This window comes from Bos grunniens, chromosome 1 (assembly GCF_055505025.1).
Source record: "Bos grunniens cultivar Pamir isolate PY7600 chromosome 1, Bosgru_T2T1.0, whole genome shotgun sequence".
NCBI lineage: Eukaryota > Metazoa > Chordata > Mammalia > Artiodactyla > Bovidae > Bos > Bos grunniens.
Genome location: NC_141165.1, coordinates 85,046,745 through 85,066,788, shown reverse-complemented (window position 1 = coordinate 85,066,788; position 20,044 = coordinate 85,046,745). Strand labels below are relative to the sequence as shown.

General features: G+C 37.8%; 1 protein-coding gene across 4 annotated transcripts in view; it reads left to right on the top strand.

Annotated features, from left to right (window-relative positions):
* ACAP2 (ArfGAP with coiled-coil, ankyrin repeat and PH domains 2) overlaps nt 1-20,044 on the top strand; it is a 176,261-nt gene that overhangs the window by 115,184 nt on the left and 41,033 nt on the right. For all 4 annotated transcript variants that reach the window (XM_086399294.1, XM_086399275.1, XM_086399284.1 and 1 more), the window contains exons 7-10: nt 1,969-2,013; nt 6,517-6,612; nt 13,319-13,393; nt 19,840-19,952. In XM_086399294.1, the coding sequence (XP_086255420.1) occupies nt 1,969-2,013; nt 6,517-6,612; nt 13,319-13,393; nt 19,840-19,952 (329 nt within the window). The remainder of the gene's footprint in view (nt 1-1,968; nt 2,014-6,516; nt 6,613-13,318; nt 13,394-19,839; nt 19,953-20,044) is intronic.

The window sequence follows — 20,044 nt, the reverse complement described above, 5'->3', positions numbered from 1 at the left end:
TTTAGCTGGGGAAATGACATAAGTAAATAAAATGTAAGGTAGTTAAGAGTACTAAAAGGAAAATAAATAGGGTTGATACACTAAAGAGTGCTTGAAGGCCTAATTTGAACCTTTGTGAGGAGATAGTATTTAAGTTTGGACCTTATGGATAAGAGCCTCATGCTTGTTTGGGCAGAAAATCATGACATGAGGACAAAACAAATAGTATGAAGGCCTTGAGGTGGGAATAGTCATGGGCTGTGGTTGGAGTACAGAAAGGGGAATGTACTGTAGTAGAAAATTAGGTTGGAGCGGTAGCAGGAGCCTCTTCACAAAGGGCCTTGTAGGCTACAATAGGGAGATGTAGGTTGGGAAATGGCAACCCACTCCAGTGTTCTTGCCTGGAGAGTCCCAGGGACAGGGGAGCCTAGTGGGCTGCCGTCTACGGGGTCGCACAGAGTCGGACACGACTGAAGCGACTTAGCAGTAGCAGCAGCAGCAGGTTGGGAGTTGGAAGATTTTAAGATAAACATACACGATCTTATTTATTGTTCAAAAAAGCACTCTGGTTGCTGTGTGCAGAATGAAGTGTAAAGAGTCAAGAGTGGAAACAAACTAGTTTAGACTATAGTAACAGTCAGGAGTATATCATGCAGATGTACATTATATGCAGAGTATATAATGTACATTATATGCAGAGTATATAATGTACATTATATGCAGAGTACATCATGAGAAACGCTGGGATGGAAGTAGCACAAGCTGGAATCAAGATTGCCGGGAGAAATATCAATAACCTCAGATATGCAGATGACACCACCATTATGGCAGAAAGTGAAGAGGAACTAAAAAGCTTCTTGATGAAAATGAAAGTGGAGAGTGAAAAAATTGGCTTAAAGCTCAACATTCAGAAAACGAAGATCATGGCATCCAGTCCCATCACTTCATGGGAAATAGATGGGGAAACAGTGGAAACAGTGGCAGACTTTGTTTTTTTGGGCTCCAAAATCACTGCAGATGGTGCCTGCAGCCATGAAATTAAAAGACGCTTACTCCTTGGAAGGAAAGTTATGACCAACCTAGATAGCATATTGAAAAGCAGAGACATTACTTTGCCAATAAAGGTCCGTCTAGTCAAAAGGCTATGGTTTTTCCAGTGGTCATGTATGGATGTGAGAGTTGCACTGTGAAGAAAGCTGAGGGCCGAAGAATTGATGCTTTTGAACTGTGATGTTGGAGAAGACTCTTTCGAGTCCCTTGGACTGCAAGGAGATCCACCCAGTCCATTCTGAAGGAGATCAGCCCTGGGATTTCTTTGGAAGGAATGAAAGTGCTGAAACTCCAGTACTTTGGCCACCTCATGCGAAGAGTTGACTCATTGGAAAAGACTCTGATGTTGGCAGGGATTGAGGGCAGGAGGAGAAGGGGACGACAGAGGATGAGATGGCTGGATGGCATCACTGACTCGATGGATGTGAGTCTGAGTGAACTCCGGGAGTTGATGATGGACAGGGAGGCCTGGCGTGCTGTGATTCATGGGGTCGCAAAGAATCGGACATGACTGAGCAACCGAACTGAACTAAACTGACTGAACAGTCAGGAAAAGATAATAGCAGTTGGTGGTAGTGATGAAAGTGGTGAGAATTTATATTAAGGATGTATGTTGAAAGAGCAATTAGGTGAGGAGAGTGGAGAAAAGATGAAATTCTAAGAAATTTTAAAGTTTATCAAGGTGATAGTTTTATCAGTACAGTACAACATGGCCAGTTTTTCTTTGAGTTGAAAAATGATGACAGTTTCATTGGTATGTTTGTCTAAAAAATGTTTTTGCAAAAAGCAGGTCAAAAGCTGAAAAAGTCAAACTTTGTTTTTATTTACATTTCTGGAAAAGTATTAAACCATTAGAATAAGCAAATTTTACAACATTGCATTCTGGATTAGTTTTTTAAATAGTGTATAAGTGATTAACCAAGTTCGTTTTCCCTTCAGATTAATGTCCTTCAATCAAAAAGGAGATCAGAAATCCTGAAATCAGTAAGATATTTATTGAAATGATGTTCTATATATTTTAATATGAAGTTAAATGTATATATTTAAGTGTTTAAAATAGCATCATATGTATGTGTATATATGTTTGTTTGTTTATTGACTTATTTATTCCAAGTTTATAATTGATCTTCTTAATGATGTTTTGTATACTTCTTACATGTCACTAAACCACTTTTTTCGTTTGTTTATGTTACAGTTATTTATATATGTCTCATCCATTAATATATTGTAAGTTCCTTAAAGCAGACATTTATATATTTGAGATTGAGAGCATACATAAATAGCATCATTTTATAGAATTTTCCCCTTAGGGTTGTTGATGTATCAGCTTTTTGGAATGCAGGTAGAAAACAAACAAGTTGAAATGTGAAGGCGTGAGAACAGTGATTTTCTTATTTGCCTTTTTTTTTTTTTGTCTTAAAGCTAACAAGGAGGTGGGCAGAGGATGGTAGTGGTATGGACATTATAGTCTTTTGTATTTTGAGACCCTAGAAATAATTTCTTCTCTGATTTTGTTCACTGAAAATTTTTTTCCTTCTAAAGGTTTACTGAAATTGTTCTTGATCCTTGTCCCCAGCTAGCTTTTTCCTAAATTCTGTTAATATTTATGTTATTTCTTATCAGATGAGTACATTATACTTCCTGTTTACATCCACTTCCTTTTCGAGACTGAGAGCAGTGTGTATTATTTGTAGAAAATTAGAAAATAAAATGTATGAAGAAAGAATAAAAGTGCTACAAATGCTACTACCAAGAGAGAACCACTGTTGTGGCTGATGTAATTTTTGTCTTTTTTATGTGTATGTGTGTGCCTATTTGTGTGTGTACATGAACATTTATATCTACCTTTTAAAATGCTGTTTAATTTTTTTAAAGCAAAACAAAATAGGAATCTGTACATACTCTTCTGTAATTTTTTTTTGTACTAATACACTCCAAAATCATCATGTGTTATTAAATATTTTTTTACTTAATGATGACCTTTCTGGCTAGATAGAATTCTTCCTTGTGAATATAGTAGAGGTCCGTCTAGTCAAGGCTATGATTTTTCCAGTGGTTCATGTATGGATGTGAGAGTTGGACTGTGAAGAAAGCTGAGTGCCGAAGAACTGATGCTTTTGAACTGTGGTGTTGGAGAAGACTCTTGAGAGTCCCTTGGACTGCAAGGAGATCCAACCAGTCCATTCTGAAGGAGATCTGTCCTGGGTGTTCTTTGGAAGGAATGATGCTAAAGCTGAAACTCCAATACTTTGGCCACCTCACGTGAAGAGTTGACTCATTGGAAAAGACTGATGCTGGGAGGGATTGAGGGCAGGAGGAGAAGGGGACGACAGAGGATGAGATGGCTGGATGGCATCACCGACTCGATGGACGTGAGTTTGAGTAAACTCCGGGAGTTGGTGATGGACAGGGAGGCCTGGCATGCTGCAATTCACGGGGTCGCAAAGAGTCGGACACGACTGAGTGACTGAACTGAACTGAACTGAGCAAAATTTTTTTGAAGGGCCTGGTAGTAAACATACTAGATTTGGGGGTCCATAAGCCTCTTGATGAAAGTGAAAGTGGAGAGTGAAAAAGTTGGCTTAAAGCTCAACATTCAGAAAACGAAGGTCATGGCATCCTGTCCCACCACTTCATGGGAAATAGATGGGGAAACAGTGGAAACAGTGTCCGACTTTATTTTTCTGGGCTCCAAAATCACTACAGATGGTGACTGCAGCCATAAAAGACGCCTACTCCTTGGAAGGAAAGTTATGACCAACCTAGATAGCATATTCAAAAGCAGAGACATTACGTTGCCAAAAAGTTTCGTCTAGTCAAGGCTATGGTTTTTCCTGTGGTCATGTATGGATGTGAGAGTTGGACTGTGAAGAAGGCTGAGCGCCGAAGAATTGATGCTTTTGAACTGTGGTGTTGGAGAAGACTCTTGAGAGTCCCTTGGACTGCAGGGAGATCCACCTAGTCCATTCTGAAGGAGATCAGCCCTGGGATTTCTTTGGAAGGAATGATGCTAAAGCTGAAACTCTAGTACTTTGGCCACCTCATGCGAAGAGTTGACTCATTGGAAAAGACTCTGATGCTGGTAAGGATTGGGGGCAGGAGGAGAAGGGGATGACAGAGGATGAGATGGCTGGATGGCATCACTGAATCGATGGACATGAGTCTGAGTGAACTCCGGGAGTTGGTGATGGACAGGGAGGCCTGGCGTGCTGCGATTCATGGGGTTGCAAAGAGCCGGACACGACTGAGCGACTGATCTGATCTGATCTGATGATCTGTGTTGCGGTTGCTCAGCTGTGCTATTGTAATGAGAAAGAAGTCATAGACAGTATGTAAATGAATGGCATGACTGTTCCAGTATCAACATGGAAGTTAGAATTTTACATAATTTCTACGTCATTAATATATTGTGTCTTTTTTTTCATTTCGTTAACCATTTAAAAATGCAAAAACCATTGTTAGCCCGTTGGCCATCCAAAAACAGGTAGTGGAGTTGGATATATTTTGTGGGTTACAGTTTTGACCTTGTTGAGTTCAGTCGCTCAGTCGTGTTTTTTTGCGACCCCATGGACTGCAGCATGCCAGGCCTCCCTGTCCGTCACCAACTCCCGGCGTTTACCCAAACTCACGTCCATTGAGTCAGTGATGCCATCCAGTCATCTCATCTCTGTCGTCCCCTTCTCCTCCAACCTTCAATCTTTCCCAGCATCAGGGTCTTTTATAGTCACTCAGTTCTTTGCATCAGGTGGTCAGCGTGTTGGAGTTTCAGCTTCAACATCAGTCCTCCCAGTGAACACTGATTTCAGTGAAGGACTGATTTCCTTTAGGATGAACTGGGTGGATCTCCTTGCAGTCCAAGAGACTCTCAAAAGTCTTCTCCAACACCACAGTTCAAAAGCATCAATTCTTTGGTGCTCAGCTTTCTTCACAGTCCAACTCTCACATCCATACATGACTACTGGAACAACCATAGCTTTGACATGACAGACCTTTGTTGGCAAAGTAATGTCTCTGCTTTTTAATATTCTGACCTTGAATATTATCATAGATTAACTTTACCCTTTAAAGGACTTTTGAGTAATTTCCCTGTTTTTGACATGAAATGTAGCATTATATAGTGATCATCCTAATGAATAATATGATTATTTCCTTCAGATAGATTAAGGTAAGATATTACTTAGAGAATTTAAGCATTTATTGAGACTTTTTAAAAAGTACTCTCAAGTTATAAGGGTTACACAAAATTTTCACTAATAGTGTGTGAGAGTGAACATTTCTGCATCTTTTAACAAACTGGGTGTTGATTTTTCCCACTTTGCCCATAATTTGATAGAAAATTTCATCTTAATGTTTAATTTTGGATTTCTTTGATATAAATGAGTATGATTGTCCCCCTTCCTCTCCCCCCTTTTTTCTTGGTCATTTATGTTTTCTGTTTATGTCCTTTGTCTCTTTTCCTGTTGGGATCTTCATGTTTTTCAGATTAATTTGTAACATCTCTTACCTACTAAGACTATTAACCCTTTGTCATATGCTTTTTCCTAGTTTATTGTTTATCTTTTAATACACTTATTATGCATTTTGATGTGCAGGCATATTGTACATTTTTATGTACTTGTAACTATCCTTCTTTATATATAATTATATATATATATATATAAATTAAGCATAATTTTAAAAAATCATATTCACGAAACTGTACAACTGACATCTAATTCCAGAATCGTCTTTTAGTGAGCTTTGTCCTTTTGTCATTGTTTTTTATTTTATTGGTTTTTCTCTTTCAAAATAATTTTTTTTCAAGGATTCTTGAGTATTAAGGACCTTATGACCTATTTTAGATTTCAGAGAACTAAGCAGATGTCTCTTTTTGCTAAAAATAACATGGCTATTCAGAGGATTCTTTCAGTCCTGTGATTGAGTTATTTAATTCCTTCTAATGTGAAAACTTAACTAATAAAAATGAGTTTTTTTTTCTCTCATGAATAGTTAAAATATAGGAAAACAGAAAAAATTTTAACCCATTAATGACAGTTTTGGATTTTTGGAATGAATATAACAAAATCTCCATATTGGCAAAGCCTGTTGCCTCATTTTATTTTGGTATTTTTGAGAAAAAAATGAGCATTCCCCTATTTCATGTTTAGTGATCTACAGGTTGTAAAGTGTTTGTGATTGTTTTGAGAGCTTATATCACCTTCTAATCTTTTGAGGTTTTATTTGTAATTTAAGGTTTGCCAATGAGTTTTGTTGAAAGATACATAGACATTTTATAATGTACCTGAAAAGATGGTGATGCTATTGAAAACTTGATTTTTTGAATTATTGCAACCTTTTAAGAAAAATGTTTCAGCTTAATTTTAAATGGTTTGATATTTTGTGCTCTGGTGAAATAATTTTTTAACAATACATAGGATCAGAATTTAAGTTTCAGAATGTTTATTTAAGAATTGATTCAAAAATGGTGATCATTTTTTCCTCCTTTAGATGTTATCCTTTATGTATGCCCATTTGGCTTTCTTCCATCAAGGATATGATCTGTTTAGTGAACTTGGGCCCTATATGAAGGATCTTGGTGCACAGGTAATGTGCTGTACTTCTTGTTTCTGTGTTATATGCCAATATCTGTATTTTTTTTTAAGTGTATATATTTGACATTTTCATTTCAGGTATACAGTAAAATAATTTAATATGTTAGTATGTATATACTGCACAATGATCATCACCATATAAATCTAGTTAACATCTACCTTACATAGTTATACATTTTTTTTTTCTGATGAGAACTTTTAAGATCTACTCTCTAGCAACTTTCACATATATAAAACACTATTATTAACTATAAATACCATGTTGTCTTTGACATCCCCAGGAGTTGTTTATTTTACAGCTGGAAGTTTTGTACCTTTTGACCCTCATCTCCCATTTTGCCCACCCCCAAAACCCACCGCTAGCAACCTCCAGTCTGTTCTTTCTATGAGTTCTTTTTTTTTTCTAATTCCACTTATCAGTTCATTCCCATCACACAGTAGTTGTCTTTCTCTGTCTGACTTATTTAACTTAGTGTAATGCCCTCAGCATCCATCCATGTTGCAAAAGGCAGCCTTCCCCATTTTTTATGGGTTAATAATACTGCATTGTATATTAATACCACATTTTTGAATTCGTCTATTGATGGACACTTAGGTTACTTTCATATCTTGGCTAAGTAATGCTTCAGTGAATGTGGGTACACAGATACCTTTTCGAGTTAGTGTCTTCATTTCCTTCAGATAAATGCCCATGAGTGGAATTGCTGGATCATATTGTAGTTCTATTTTTATTTTTTTGAGGAACCTCCTTACTGTTCTTAATGGTGGCTGCACCAATTTCATTTTCCTCATCAGTACACAAGGGTTCCCTTTTCTCCACATCCTTGACAATCTTGTCTTTGATGACAGCCATTCTAACAGATGTGAGGGGATATCTCATTGTGGTTTTAATTTAGAAGTCCTTCATGATTAGTGACGTTTGCTCCCTTGTTTGCCATCTGTGTGTTTTCCATGGGAAAATGTCTATTTAGGTCCTCTCCTCATTTTTTAATTGGATTTTTTTTTTTTTAGCTGTTGCATTGTCTTGAGTTCTTTATATATTTTATATATCAACCTCTTATGAAGTATATGATTTGTAAATATCTTTGCCATTTGGTAGGTTGCATTTCCATTTTGATGATGCTTTGCTGTGCAGAAACTTTTTAGTTTGATGTAGTTTGAGTTGTTTGTTTTGTAGTCTTTGTTTTAGTACCTGTATTTTTAAAGAGATTAAGCAAATTGGGAAATTTGACATTTCGTTTATTTAGTGTAGAAGTTGGTGTTTTTATAGCAGATTTATGTGAGTCCAGTGTGTAACCAAAAATGAGATTAAAGTTAAAGAATATGTTGTAGATAGTTATATAAGGGTACTGAGAAGAAGAGTTTTAAAACAAAGTGTTTGTTTTACAGTATACATAGCTGGATTTATTTTTTTGTTTCTTACATTTGGATTATTGAGTTACTATCCTAATTGGTATTTTATTTTAGTTATAACTCTTTTTTATATTCAAAGATATTTGCGTTTTGCTATTTTAAATAATAAAATTTTATTTTTAACGTATTTATTTATTTATTTGCCTGCCCTGGGTTTTAGTTGTGGCAGGCATATGGGATCTAGTTCCCTAACCAGGGATCGGATCTGGCCCCCTGCATTGGGAGCATGGAATCCCAGCCACTGGACCACCAGGGAAGTCCCTGAATAATAATAAAGTTTAGAATTTTAAGATTAAAGAACTCTAAAAAAAAAAAAGAAAAAAAAAAAAAAGAACTCTAGGTAACTTTTTCATTTTATACACACATAGCCATGCATGAATTATATATAAGAACATTATATAGAAATTTTGTTATGTCCAAATTATTTTTGATTATCTGATCAGAACTTCAGGCTTCCTTGATGGCTCAGTGGTAAAAAGTCCACCTGCCGATGCAGGAGACACAGGTTCGATCCCTGGGTTGGGAAGATCCACTGGAGAAGGAAATGGCAACCCACTCCTGTATTCTTGCCTGGGAAATCCCATAGACAGAAGAGCCTGATGGGCTCCAGTCCATGGGGTTGCAAAAGATTCGGACACGACTGAGCAACTAAACAACAATAGCAACAATCAGAATTTCATGTTAAATATGTTCCCAGACATTCTTTTTTTGTTGACTGGTGAGTTTCCTGGATTTCTGTCAATTTTCAGTTGGTTTTCTTTCCCAAAGTGGTTCAGATTACTTTTCGAGGAAAGGGATTAAGGATGAAAAATAGAGTTTAGAGAAATGGGGAAAAAGTAAGAGCAAAATGATAATTGCATTCGTTGACCAAAAATAAATATGGTGCATGCATGCGTGTGTGTGTGTGTGTGTGTGTGTGTGTGTGTGTGTGTGTGTTGGGCTGTTGTGGGGGAAAGGTGGTGTGTAAGGTATATGTCATGAATTATAGAATTGCTCTTCCTTGCCTCTATAGAGCTTAATCTACTGGAAGAAAATAACAAGTTACCACACTATTAATCTCTGTGCTAAGTGCCCGATCTGGGTATATAAATTGAGATTAGATTTTGTTTGCATGTGATAGAAAACCACAAACAGCAGGAGCTTTAAACAGGATAGAATTTTATTGCTTTTATGTAAAATCAAAGGTCTAATATGCTGCTGCTGCTGCTAAGTCGCTTCAGTCGTGTCCGACTCTGTGCAACTCCATAGACGGCAGCCCTCCAGGCTCCCCCGTCCCTGGGATTCTCCAGGCAAGAACACTGGAGTGGGTTGCCATTTCCTTCTCCAATGCATGAAAGTGAAAAGTGAATGTGAAGTCGCTCAGCCGTGTTCGACCCTCAGCCTTCCAGGCTCCTCCGTCTGTGGGATTTTCCAGGCAAGAGTACTGGAGTGGGGTGCCATTGCCTTCTCCGAAAGGTCTAGTATTGTGGTCACTTAATCTGTAGGGACCCAGGCTTATTATATCTTTGGATTCTGCCTAATGGTTCAGAGTGGTTTATCAGGCTTTAGCCATCATATCCAAATTGTAGCCAATAGGGTGGAGGGGAAAAGAAAGATTTGTTCCCTCTCTTTCAGCATAGTTCCCAGGGATTGTATATGCCACTTCTGCATATGTTCCATTGTCCCATTAGCTTCAAGGAAAGCTGGGAAATAGTGTTAATGCATGTAACTATGTTAACCTACTAGAATTTGGGGATTTTGTTGTTAAGAAAGGAAGAGAGAATGGATATGGGAGATGGATAGCGGTCTCCACCACATATGTTACTGCAACGTATAAGTAGTATATCCAACCCAGATTTGGGAAGAAGACAGGACCTTCCTAGGCCCTTGGTGTTGTGTATTAGTTGTTCAGTTGTGTCCGACTCTGCGACCTATGGACTGTAGCCCACCAGGCCCCAGGCTCCTCAACTACTACTTGAAAGTCCATGAAATTCCCCAGGCAGGAATACTGGAGGGGCTTGCCATTCCCTTCTTGAGGGGATCTTTCTGACACAGGGATCAAACCCGGCTCCCTTGCATTGTGAGCAGATTCTTTATCATCTGAGCCACCAGGGAAATCCTCTAGGTACTACTGACATCTTAGCAAACATTAGATTTTACCCTCATCTTACATTAAGTATAATATTAAAAAAATGCATTGGATTATAGTTGACTAGTGTCAATAATTGTATATTTTGACATTTATTAATTTCAGTTTTGCAGTTTTTACCCTTCCAGGTCTCAAGTAATTTTGCATGTCCCTGAGAAGCATCTAAACTCTAGTGCCTATAGTGTTTGGCCTGGTTGGAGGTGCCAGTTTATGGTATCTGGAGTTAGGGTCATGGCAGTAGGGGTGGAGATAAATAGAGTTGAGGAATATGTACTCAATTTGAGAGTGGAGGGACATGAGAAGCTTAAATGTATTGAGTTTGGGAATAGGACATCTAACTGGGTATATCTAGAATTCAAGAGAGAGAAACATTAAAAAAGTCAATAATATATAATTGCTAATTGCAGTCACAGGAGTATATGAATTGAACCAAGGAGAGTTAATAGATATTTCAAAAACATCAACCTATTTAAAAAAAGATAAGTGACCAAGCACCATGCCTAATACTTTTAATTTTGAAAATTAAGGTCCACAAGTGTGGAATAAAAGAGAATTTGACTTGGGACAGATTCCTCAGAATGACCTACTTTTAAGAAATGGCTAGGTAAGAGGGCTCCATGAGAACATTGATGGGAGAGAGGTGGAAGACCAGGAGACCATCGTAGCAAAAGACAAGGAGAGAGTGTCTCAGAAAGATGTGGGTGGTTGTCAGTTCAAGGACTGGAAGGAAGGGTTAGTAAGCCTAGGACTGAGAATTGCCTCTTAGATTTAGCAACAAGAAGGTTATTTGTTACTTCTGTCGGAGTTGAGGGTCTAAGAGGTAAAAGCTAAATTACCATGGATAGATGAATATGATATGGGCAAATGGAGAATAGGGAGAATTTTTTAAGAAGTTGTATTGTGAAGGAAAGAGAGAGAGAAGTTGGTAACTAGAGAGGAGTGTGGGCTTTAGGAAGATTTTATTTAAGGTATTATTCTATTTATTACATTTGCACAAATTTAAAACAAGTGGGAATGGGAGAATTTGAAAAGCAGAAGTAGTATTGAAACTTGAGGTGGTAGACGTGGACAAAATTCAGAACATAAGTACAGGATTGGGGGCACCTGGTTGGTTATAGGCGTCTATTAACCTCATATGTGCAATACTCACAGAAACACGGGGCACATGCTGCTTTGCTCCAGTTCTCTTCCTGATCCAGTATCCATCCCCTAGAGGATAGGACTGCCAGCCTTTGCATCTCTCCAACTCATTCGTCCTCCAACACTTCACCGTGTTGAAAGATATCTTTTTCTTTATACGTTTGCTCCGACAGAGGGAGAGAAATTTTTTCTCTTTTCTGCTGCAGTAGCAGTGGAGTGAGATACAGTTGAGAAATTTACTACCAATTTGACAATTTACTACCATCACTGGCACTGTAGCACTGGTGTGGAAGGTGCATGCGTGCAAGTTTTAAAATATCAGTTTGAATCTTGGAAGTGCCTTTCTGCTGCAGTTCAGCCTGAATGTACGAAAAACATTTATATGTCATTCAATTAAAGGCTTTAAAAGCAGGATATAATGATTATTTCACTCATTCACTATAAAAAACCGTTGAGGACAGGTTCCTAGTGCAGCATTACCCGTTACATCAGCGTGACATGTCACTGTGGTGTGTGTGCCTTCGGTCCAAAAGTGGAGTAGTATAGTTGCCGTCTAAAGAGAGTAGTTTGTAGTAGTGATAGTTCTGTTTCCATATATCTTCTTTTGGATCTTTATTATTATTCAGTGATATTAAGATTCTGTGGCCAGAATTAGTCTCCTGTAGGGGAAAAAAAACCATTTGTGATAGAGAGTCAATAAACATCACATAGTCTTTTAAGAAGGCCTATTTCAGTTTTGTTTTTAAAAGATATCAATGAAAGCATCTTTCTCCATACTTTGTTGATATCAACATATATAGTCATTTATCACACATCAGTCAGTTCAAGGTGATGGGTGTTCAAAGATGAAATGACGTACATCACTGTTTAGAATAGTAGACACACCTAATGGAATATTTTATTTATTTTCTTTTGAAATTTTTATTTTGCATTGGGGTGTAGCTGATTAACAATGTTTTAAAAGTTTCAGGTGAACAGTGAAGGGACTTAGCCATATGTATAAACGTATTCATTCTTTCTCAAACCTCCCTCCCGTACAGACTGCCACATAACATATAGCATTAACCATGTGCTATATATTAGGTCCTTGTTGGTTAACCATTTTAGATATATTTTAAATATATTTAAATATAGCAGTGTGTACATGTCCATCCAAAACCCCCTAACTATCCCTTCCCCTGAAAATAAGTTCATTTTCTAACTTTATGAGTCTCTTGAAATATTTTAAACCTAATTGTTTGTTACTCCAGCAAAGAGGAATTCAGGAAACTAGTACTTTTGTATTAATACTGGAAATCAGGTATTTCGCTTCTGATGGAAGGAACAAGAATGAAATGGGATTTTATGATTTCATAAGTTCTAAAATTTTTTTAAAAGAAAAATTGATGATTTTATACCTTAACCTAAGGAATGACTTCTTTCCTGTTTTATTCTACTCTACTCTATTCTATTTTCTTTCTCTTTTATCTGTTGAGTTATTTTTTCTGCCTTTTAGATTTTATTATAATACTAGGAAGCCAGCTTGAAAGCATCATGCATTTTGAATGATTGGAAGTGTCTGTTATGTTGAACTTGTGAGTGCCAGCACCCACTAAATTAGCTGCTAGATTTTGCTATTTGGCGGAAAAAAAAAATCACCAGTGTATCTTCTTTCTGTCTTTGATAGAAACTGCTAGCATTGCTGAGCGTATCAGCTGGCCACTTAATCTAGAGTCATTCTCCTTAATTCAAGGAGTGAACTCGTTATCATTGTTGTACCCTAGGCAAGGCCACCTGTCACAATTGCTTGATATGTGATTGTTCTCAGAAACATTTTCCCTAGAGGAGTTTTAGACATTCTCAAAGAGGATATGAAACCAGAAAAAAAAGAACTTTCATTTTATGGTTGTAGCCAAAATGCCTTTTTAGGTAAACCTAAGTTGACTGACTTATTTGGAATATGATTTTTGAAAAGTAACTGTATCTTTCTTTTTCAACTTTTAAGTCTCTCTTATTTACTCTTTATTTTCTTTTGCAGTTGGATCGACTGGTTGTAGATGCAGCAAAGGAGAAAAGAGAAATGGAGCAAAAACATTCCACCATTCAACAAAAGGTACTTGAGGGGAGAAGTTAGAGATGATTAATTCCCTTTTTACACAATTTTTTGGTTATTGGTTTCAGCAAGGTATCACATTGAAATAAATCCTTTGAATTGCCTTAATAATTAAATTTATAGATGAATTCCTCCTTTTTTTGTAAAGCATAAAATATTTTTCCAGTGTTGAGGTATGTATTTTATTATTCTTTTATATCAAAATATTTGAGAGCCATGCTCTTGAACAAGTTTATAAAAACGTCAGTCTCTTAGGGCCTTAACTGATTTAAAGGTGGCCCTTGCGTGCTAAGTCACTTCAGCTGTGTACAACTCTTTTCGACCCTATGGACTGTAGCTTGCCAGGCTCTTCTGTCCATGGAATTCTCCAGACTAGAATACTGGAGTGAGTTGCCATTTCCTTCTCCAGGGCATCTTCTTGACCCAGGGATCGAACCTGCGCCTCTTAGGTCTCTTGCATTGGCCAGTGGGTTCATTACCACTCGGGCCACCTGGGAAGACCCTTCAGTGTTCAGTTCAGTCGCTCAGTCGTGTCGGACTCTTTGCGACCCCATGAATCGCAGCAGGCCAGGCCTCCCTGTCCATCACCAACTCCCGGAGTTCACTCAGACTCACATCCATCGAGTCAGTGATGCCATCCAGCCATCTCATCCTCTGTCGTCCCCTTCTCCTCCTGCCCCCAATCTCTCCCAGCATCAGAGTCTTTTCCAATGAGTCAACTCTTCGCATGAGGTGACCAAAGTACTGGAGTTTCAGCTTTAGCATCATTCCTTCCACGTCCGCCCCTGACCTCGGACGTGGGGTAGCTCCTCCCGGCCTCTGGCCCTGACCTCGGACCTGGGGTAGCTCCTCTCGGCCGTTCTGCGCCGTCGCAGCCTGGCACTCTCGGCCGTTGCCCCTGACCTCGGACGTGGGGTAACTCCTCTTGGCCGCCGCCCTTTGGTCATGGGGTCCTCCCGGCTTCTGCTCCTGACCTTGGACGTGGGGTAGCTCATCTCGGCCGCCCTCTGTGCGCCGTCGCAGCCGCCCGCGCTCTGTGCCAGGAAGGCCCTTAGTTAGAGTTTAAAATGCTGCTTATAGTTTCAGCTAGGATATCACCAGGGCTTCCCAGGTGGAGCAAGTGGTAAAGAACCCACCTGCCAATGCAGGAGACACAAGAGACGTGGGTTCGATCCCTGGGTCAGAAAGATCCCCTGAAGGAGGGCACGGCAACCCACTCTAGTATTCTTGCCTGGAGAATTCCAGGGGCAGGGGAGCCTGGCAGGCTACAGTCCATAGGGACGCAAAGAGTCATACATGACTAAAGCGACCTAGCCTGCATGCGCGCAAGATATCACCAACCCCTGTAAAATGTGTGTGTGTGTATGTGTGTACGGAAGGTAGCAGTGGTTGATGGAGCGTAGGTGGAGGTGAACAGAAGTTGAAGAACACCGAAGCACCTGTGTGTGTGTGTGTTACTAGGAATTTCCAGCTGCAGTCACTCTAAGGCAACACTTACCCTCTCAAGTAATGCTGAAATTTCACTTGCATTTCTTGTTAACTTACCTAAGCCTAGGTAAAGTAATATCTGAAAAATATGTATTTAAAAATGAATATTAAAAAAAGATTTAAATATGTAACCAGGTTTTATTTCTGTGTGCTAAAAGCTTTGAATATGATATACCTGGAACTCAGTATAATGGTATTTTATACAGTCGTCAGTGTAGTTTTTTTTTGTATGTGTAGTCATCTGAAAATAAAAGAATAGAACCGGCGGTTGAATGTGTGTAAAAAATATGTGAAAAGATGTCTTCTGTACTTACCTGGCAGAGCAATACCACGATTATGAGGGTAGTTTTCCCAAGGGGAGGCTTTTTCATCCCTCTCCTGCAATTTCCCCAAGTGCGGGAAACATGACTGCATAAATTTTGGTAGTGGGGGACTGCCATCACAACCTCTCTAAAAAGACAAAAAAAAAAGATGTCATCTAGTATTGCTTTAAGAAATCTATCCTCTTGGTATCGAGCAGTCAAATCAACTTTTGTTATGGTTTATTTAGAATTTAAAATTCCAGTAAACTAGATCTAATATAGAAGATGTCAGTGAAAAAAAAAAAATGAAAGTGAAATCAGTAATAAAAGTTAGATTTTTTTTGGTGATGTGTTGTTAATACTCAAAGAGAAGCATTTTTTAAAAAGGGGAAGATAATGTTTTTTGGTAAATGTTTAATGGTAAATGATAATGTTTTTTGGTAATGTTTAATGGTAAACATTTTACCAGATAATGTTTAATTTATTTCTTCTAGTTATAGTCAGGTAAGACTGCCTCCATGTTTTATTTTGTTTAAAGTTGAATCACTTTTGGTTGGATAACTTGTTTTAATGACATTACTATGGAAAGATTTTTAAGAATTGGGACCAATCATTTTTAATTGAAATGAGAGGTCATGATATTTAGAAGCATGTTTATTTGTTTAAACTGGATTATTTAATGAATATTCAGTTGAGTTCAGTTCAGTCGTGTCCACCAGGCTTATGCATCTTTTAATACCTTTCCCTAGTGTATGTCAGTGTCATACTGAATGTCCAAGAGTAGTAGATTATTAAATCTGATTAATGAATTAGATTTTAAATAGTGGTCAGTTATTGTTTTCCTTAAAGAGAGTAATGCTGTTTTTGCTTATTATGAATACTTAATCTTTTTTTTTTGCCCTTAAATGCTGACCCAAGGCTGCATTACAGGTAAAAAAAGGATAAGACCTAATCAAACTAAAAAGCAAGGAAAAGTATGTCTAATGTAATTATTTAGACTTTTTGGAATTGAAATCAATCAGTTGAAGAAACAGTGGTGCAGTGCACATTCATGTACATGCCTTTTGGATATGTGCACGAATTTCTGATAGATTTAGACCTAGGAATAAAATTGCTGGATCATAGCGTATGTGCATGTGTGTGTATATGTTCCATGTTAGTAGATAATGCTGTTATTTTTCAAAATGTTATACCGTTCCTGGTAAGCAGAACTGTGTGAGAGTTCCCATTGCTCCTTGCCACCTCATCATATTGCGAGAGTTTTCAATTTTTTGCCTATTTTGGTGGGTAGATATGGACATCTTGTGGTTTTAATTTATGCTTTAGTCACTAATGACCTTCTCTGATGTTTATTGGTCATTTGGATATCTTCCTTGTTAAATGTCTGTTAGTCTTTCTCCCATTTTTCCACCAGGTTGTCTAACTAACTGTTGATCGTATCCTCAAATATTCTAGACATTAGTCCCACTTTGGGGTATACACATTTTAAATTTTCACATAGTTTTAAAAATATCTTTTCTGTTAGGTGCCTTTTGTGTCCTTCCCAACCCAAGATCACAACAGTGTATCTCCTGCAAAATCTTGTGTTTGTGCATGCATGCTAGGTCACTTCAGTTGTGTCTGACTCTTTGAGACTCTATGGACTGTAACCTGCCAGGCTTCTGTCCATGGGAATCTCCAGGCAAGAATACTGCAGTGGGTTTTCATGCTCTCTTCACAATCCAGGGTTTGAGTCTGCGTCTTTGGCAGGAGGATTCTTCTTCCCACTAGCACCACCTGGGAAGCTTTGCTTTTTATATCTAGGCCTTTAATCAGTCTGTGATTGTGTGTGTGTGTGTGTAGTTTGAGGTAGAGATCCACTTTCCTTTTATTTTCCCATTGGTGGCTAAATGATTTGCTGCTGCTGCTAAGTCACTTCAGTCGTGTCCGACTCCGTGAGACCCCATAGACGGCAGCCCACAAGGCTCCCCTGTCCCTGGGATTCTCCAGGCAAGAACACTGGAGTGGGTTGCCATTTCCTTCTTCAATGCAAAGTGAAGTCGCTGAGTCTTGTCTGACTCTTAGCGACCCCATGGACTGTGGCCCACCAGGCTCCTCCATCCATGGGATTTTCCAGGCAAGAGTGCTGGAGTGGGGTGCCATTGCCTTCTCCAGCTAAATGATCTAGATTCAGTTATTAAAAAGTTTGTTTTTCCCCAACTACTCAGTGTTGTATACTCTTTTATGTAGGACATTTCCATACATGTGAGGTCTGTTTCAGACTCTATTCTGTTTCATTGGTCTTTTTGTCTTAATTATACCAATACCATGCTATCTTAATTATTTTAGCTTTACAACGTATCTTGATAATCTGACAAAGCAAAGCCTCCTACCTTCCCTTCTTAAAAAGTAAATTGCTAACGTTCTGTATTTCCATATAAATACAGCAGCTTTTCAGGTTTCATAAAAATAGCTTTGCATTGGATCTGTGAATGAATTTGGGGAAGAATTAATATCTTTATTTTAAATGTCTTCCAGTTCATGAGCCTTGAGTATTTCTCTGTTCATTCATTTTTTTAAACATCCTTCACAAAATTTCATCGTTTTCTTTATCTTTTGGTAGGTGTATTTCTAGATACTTGTATTGGAAATGTTATTGTAAATGTTATCCTTTAAAAATATATTTTCTCACTGTTTACTTTGGTTGTCTATTAGAATAAAATTTGATATTTGTGTGTTGATTTTTAAACCAGTAATAGTCTTTTTAAGCTCTCTTTACTACTACCACTAATATACCTTTGAATTCTTTTGGATGTGTACAGTCACATCGTCTGCAAATAATCCTTTCCTTTTGGTTTATCTTGCTGGCTAGGACTTTCAAAATAATCCTGAATCAAAGTGCTTATAGTGGTCCTTCTTGTCTTGCTTGCAATTTCAAAAGGGAAAATCTCATTTGAGTCCCTTCATTGTCTTGACTTATATTCCTTGGGCTCCGCACCAAAGCTTCAAGTTCTCCTGATAAGACAAGCTACTGATGTTACAAAGAAATCTTTGGAATGTTGCCAAACTCGATTATATCTATTGCTGATTTAATTTTGTCAGCATAATTAAATAAATTATAGCTCCAAATAAATTTTAAATGAAGGAATTAAAATTTCCCTGATTTTTTTCCCCCAAAGTAAAAGCAGAAAGAAATGTAGCAGTTCATTTACAGATTATTTCATTTGATTATTTTGGATGATCATGTCCTTCACGATTAAGTTTTGAGATATATCAACAGTGTTTGTGTGTAATTCTGAAATGTGCCTAGCTCCTTTTCCCATCATCATGGACTCTCAGATTTAGAAAGCTCTTAGGTGATTATCCGGAGAAGGCAATGGCACCCCACTCCAGTACTCTTGCCTGGAAAATCCCATGGACCAAGGAGCCTGGTGGGCTGCAGTCCATGGGGTCACTAAGAGTCGGACACGACTGAGTGACTTCACTTTCACTTTTCACCTTCATGCACTGGAGAAGGAAATGGCAACCCACTCCAGTGTTCTTGCATGGAGAATCCCAGGGATGGGGGAGCCTGGTGGGCTTCGGTCTATGGTGTCGCACAGAGTCAGACACGACTGAAGTGACTTAGCAGCAGCAGCAGTAGGTGATTATCACTCTGCTTCTCCTCCAGTGCAGAGCCCCTGCATTCCAACATTCTTGGCAGATGGTCATCCAGTCTCTACCAAAATCTTTCTCAAGATGGAAGTCTACTCCTCTCTAATAGTATAGCATTCTAATTTTGCTTATTGGTCCAGAAGTAATTTTGAAGTTTCAAAACTGATTTTTAGAGTTTTCAATTTGGAGATCACAATGATTTTTCAGTTTTGTTGAAATTACTTTGGAAAGTCACCAGGAAATATTTTAAATATAGAATTTCTGATTTTAAAATTTAGTGGCTCCTTGGAGGAAAACTGAAAGTTTGAATTGCATTCAAGTGAAAACTAGAATGGTTAGATGATTGAAGATGACTATGAGTGATTTTATAATCCTTATAAAAAAGTGAGCTAGGAATGCGTACTTCACACTGTGGTACTTCTTCTTTGCAAAAATAAACTTTTTGTATTTCTTTTTTTGAACCCCCAAATAGTGGAGTTATTGTTTCTACCAAAAACAGTATAACACTATAACAATATAAAACTACCATAATAGTAATATATTTAGAAAATAGTGGTAGATTTAACTAATCCCAAGTAGAAATACATATATTCCTTTAAAAAATTGTTAGCAGACACATCAATATTGGGATTAAATGAAAACATTTAAAACAACACGCATAGAATATCATGTTGTTCCCTTTGTCTATTTTTATACATATTATTTTGTTCTTTTAATCACAGTGTGTACAATTTATTTATCCAGGTTATATAATTTATAAAATTTTTATATTTGCTTTTCTCTTTTAATGTGTATTCTGTATAATCGTTTGTGTTATTGCATAATAGTCCACTGAATTACAATATGTTAATATGTTGAAGCATTCTTCTGTTACTGAACATTTAGGTCTCCACTTAGGAATGTTGTTGATCTAACTATCCTAATACAATGCTTTTCTGCTGTTTGAGCTGTTTCTCTAGGATAGATTTGTCTAGGGAAATCAGTAAAAACCATACAAACTTTTTAATGTGTTATTTTGTTTAGGATTTCTCCAATGATGATTCTAAGCTAGAATATAACGTAGATGCTGCAAATGGCATTGTTATGGAAGGTTATCTGTTCAAACGTGCCAGCAATGCCTTCAAAACTTGGAACAGGTAATATATTTCAAACACTGGTCTTGCTCTTTCCATATCCTCAGTTTTCTGACTTTCTCTATGGTTTAGTGACTCTTTCCTTCATAATTCTC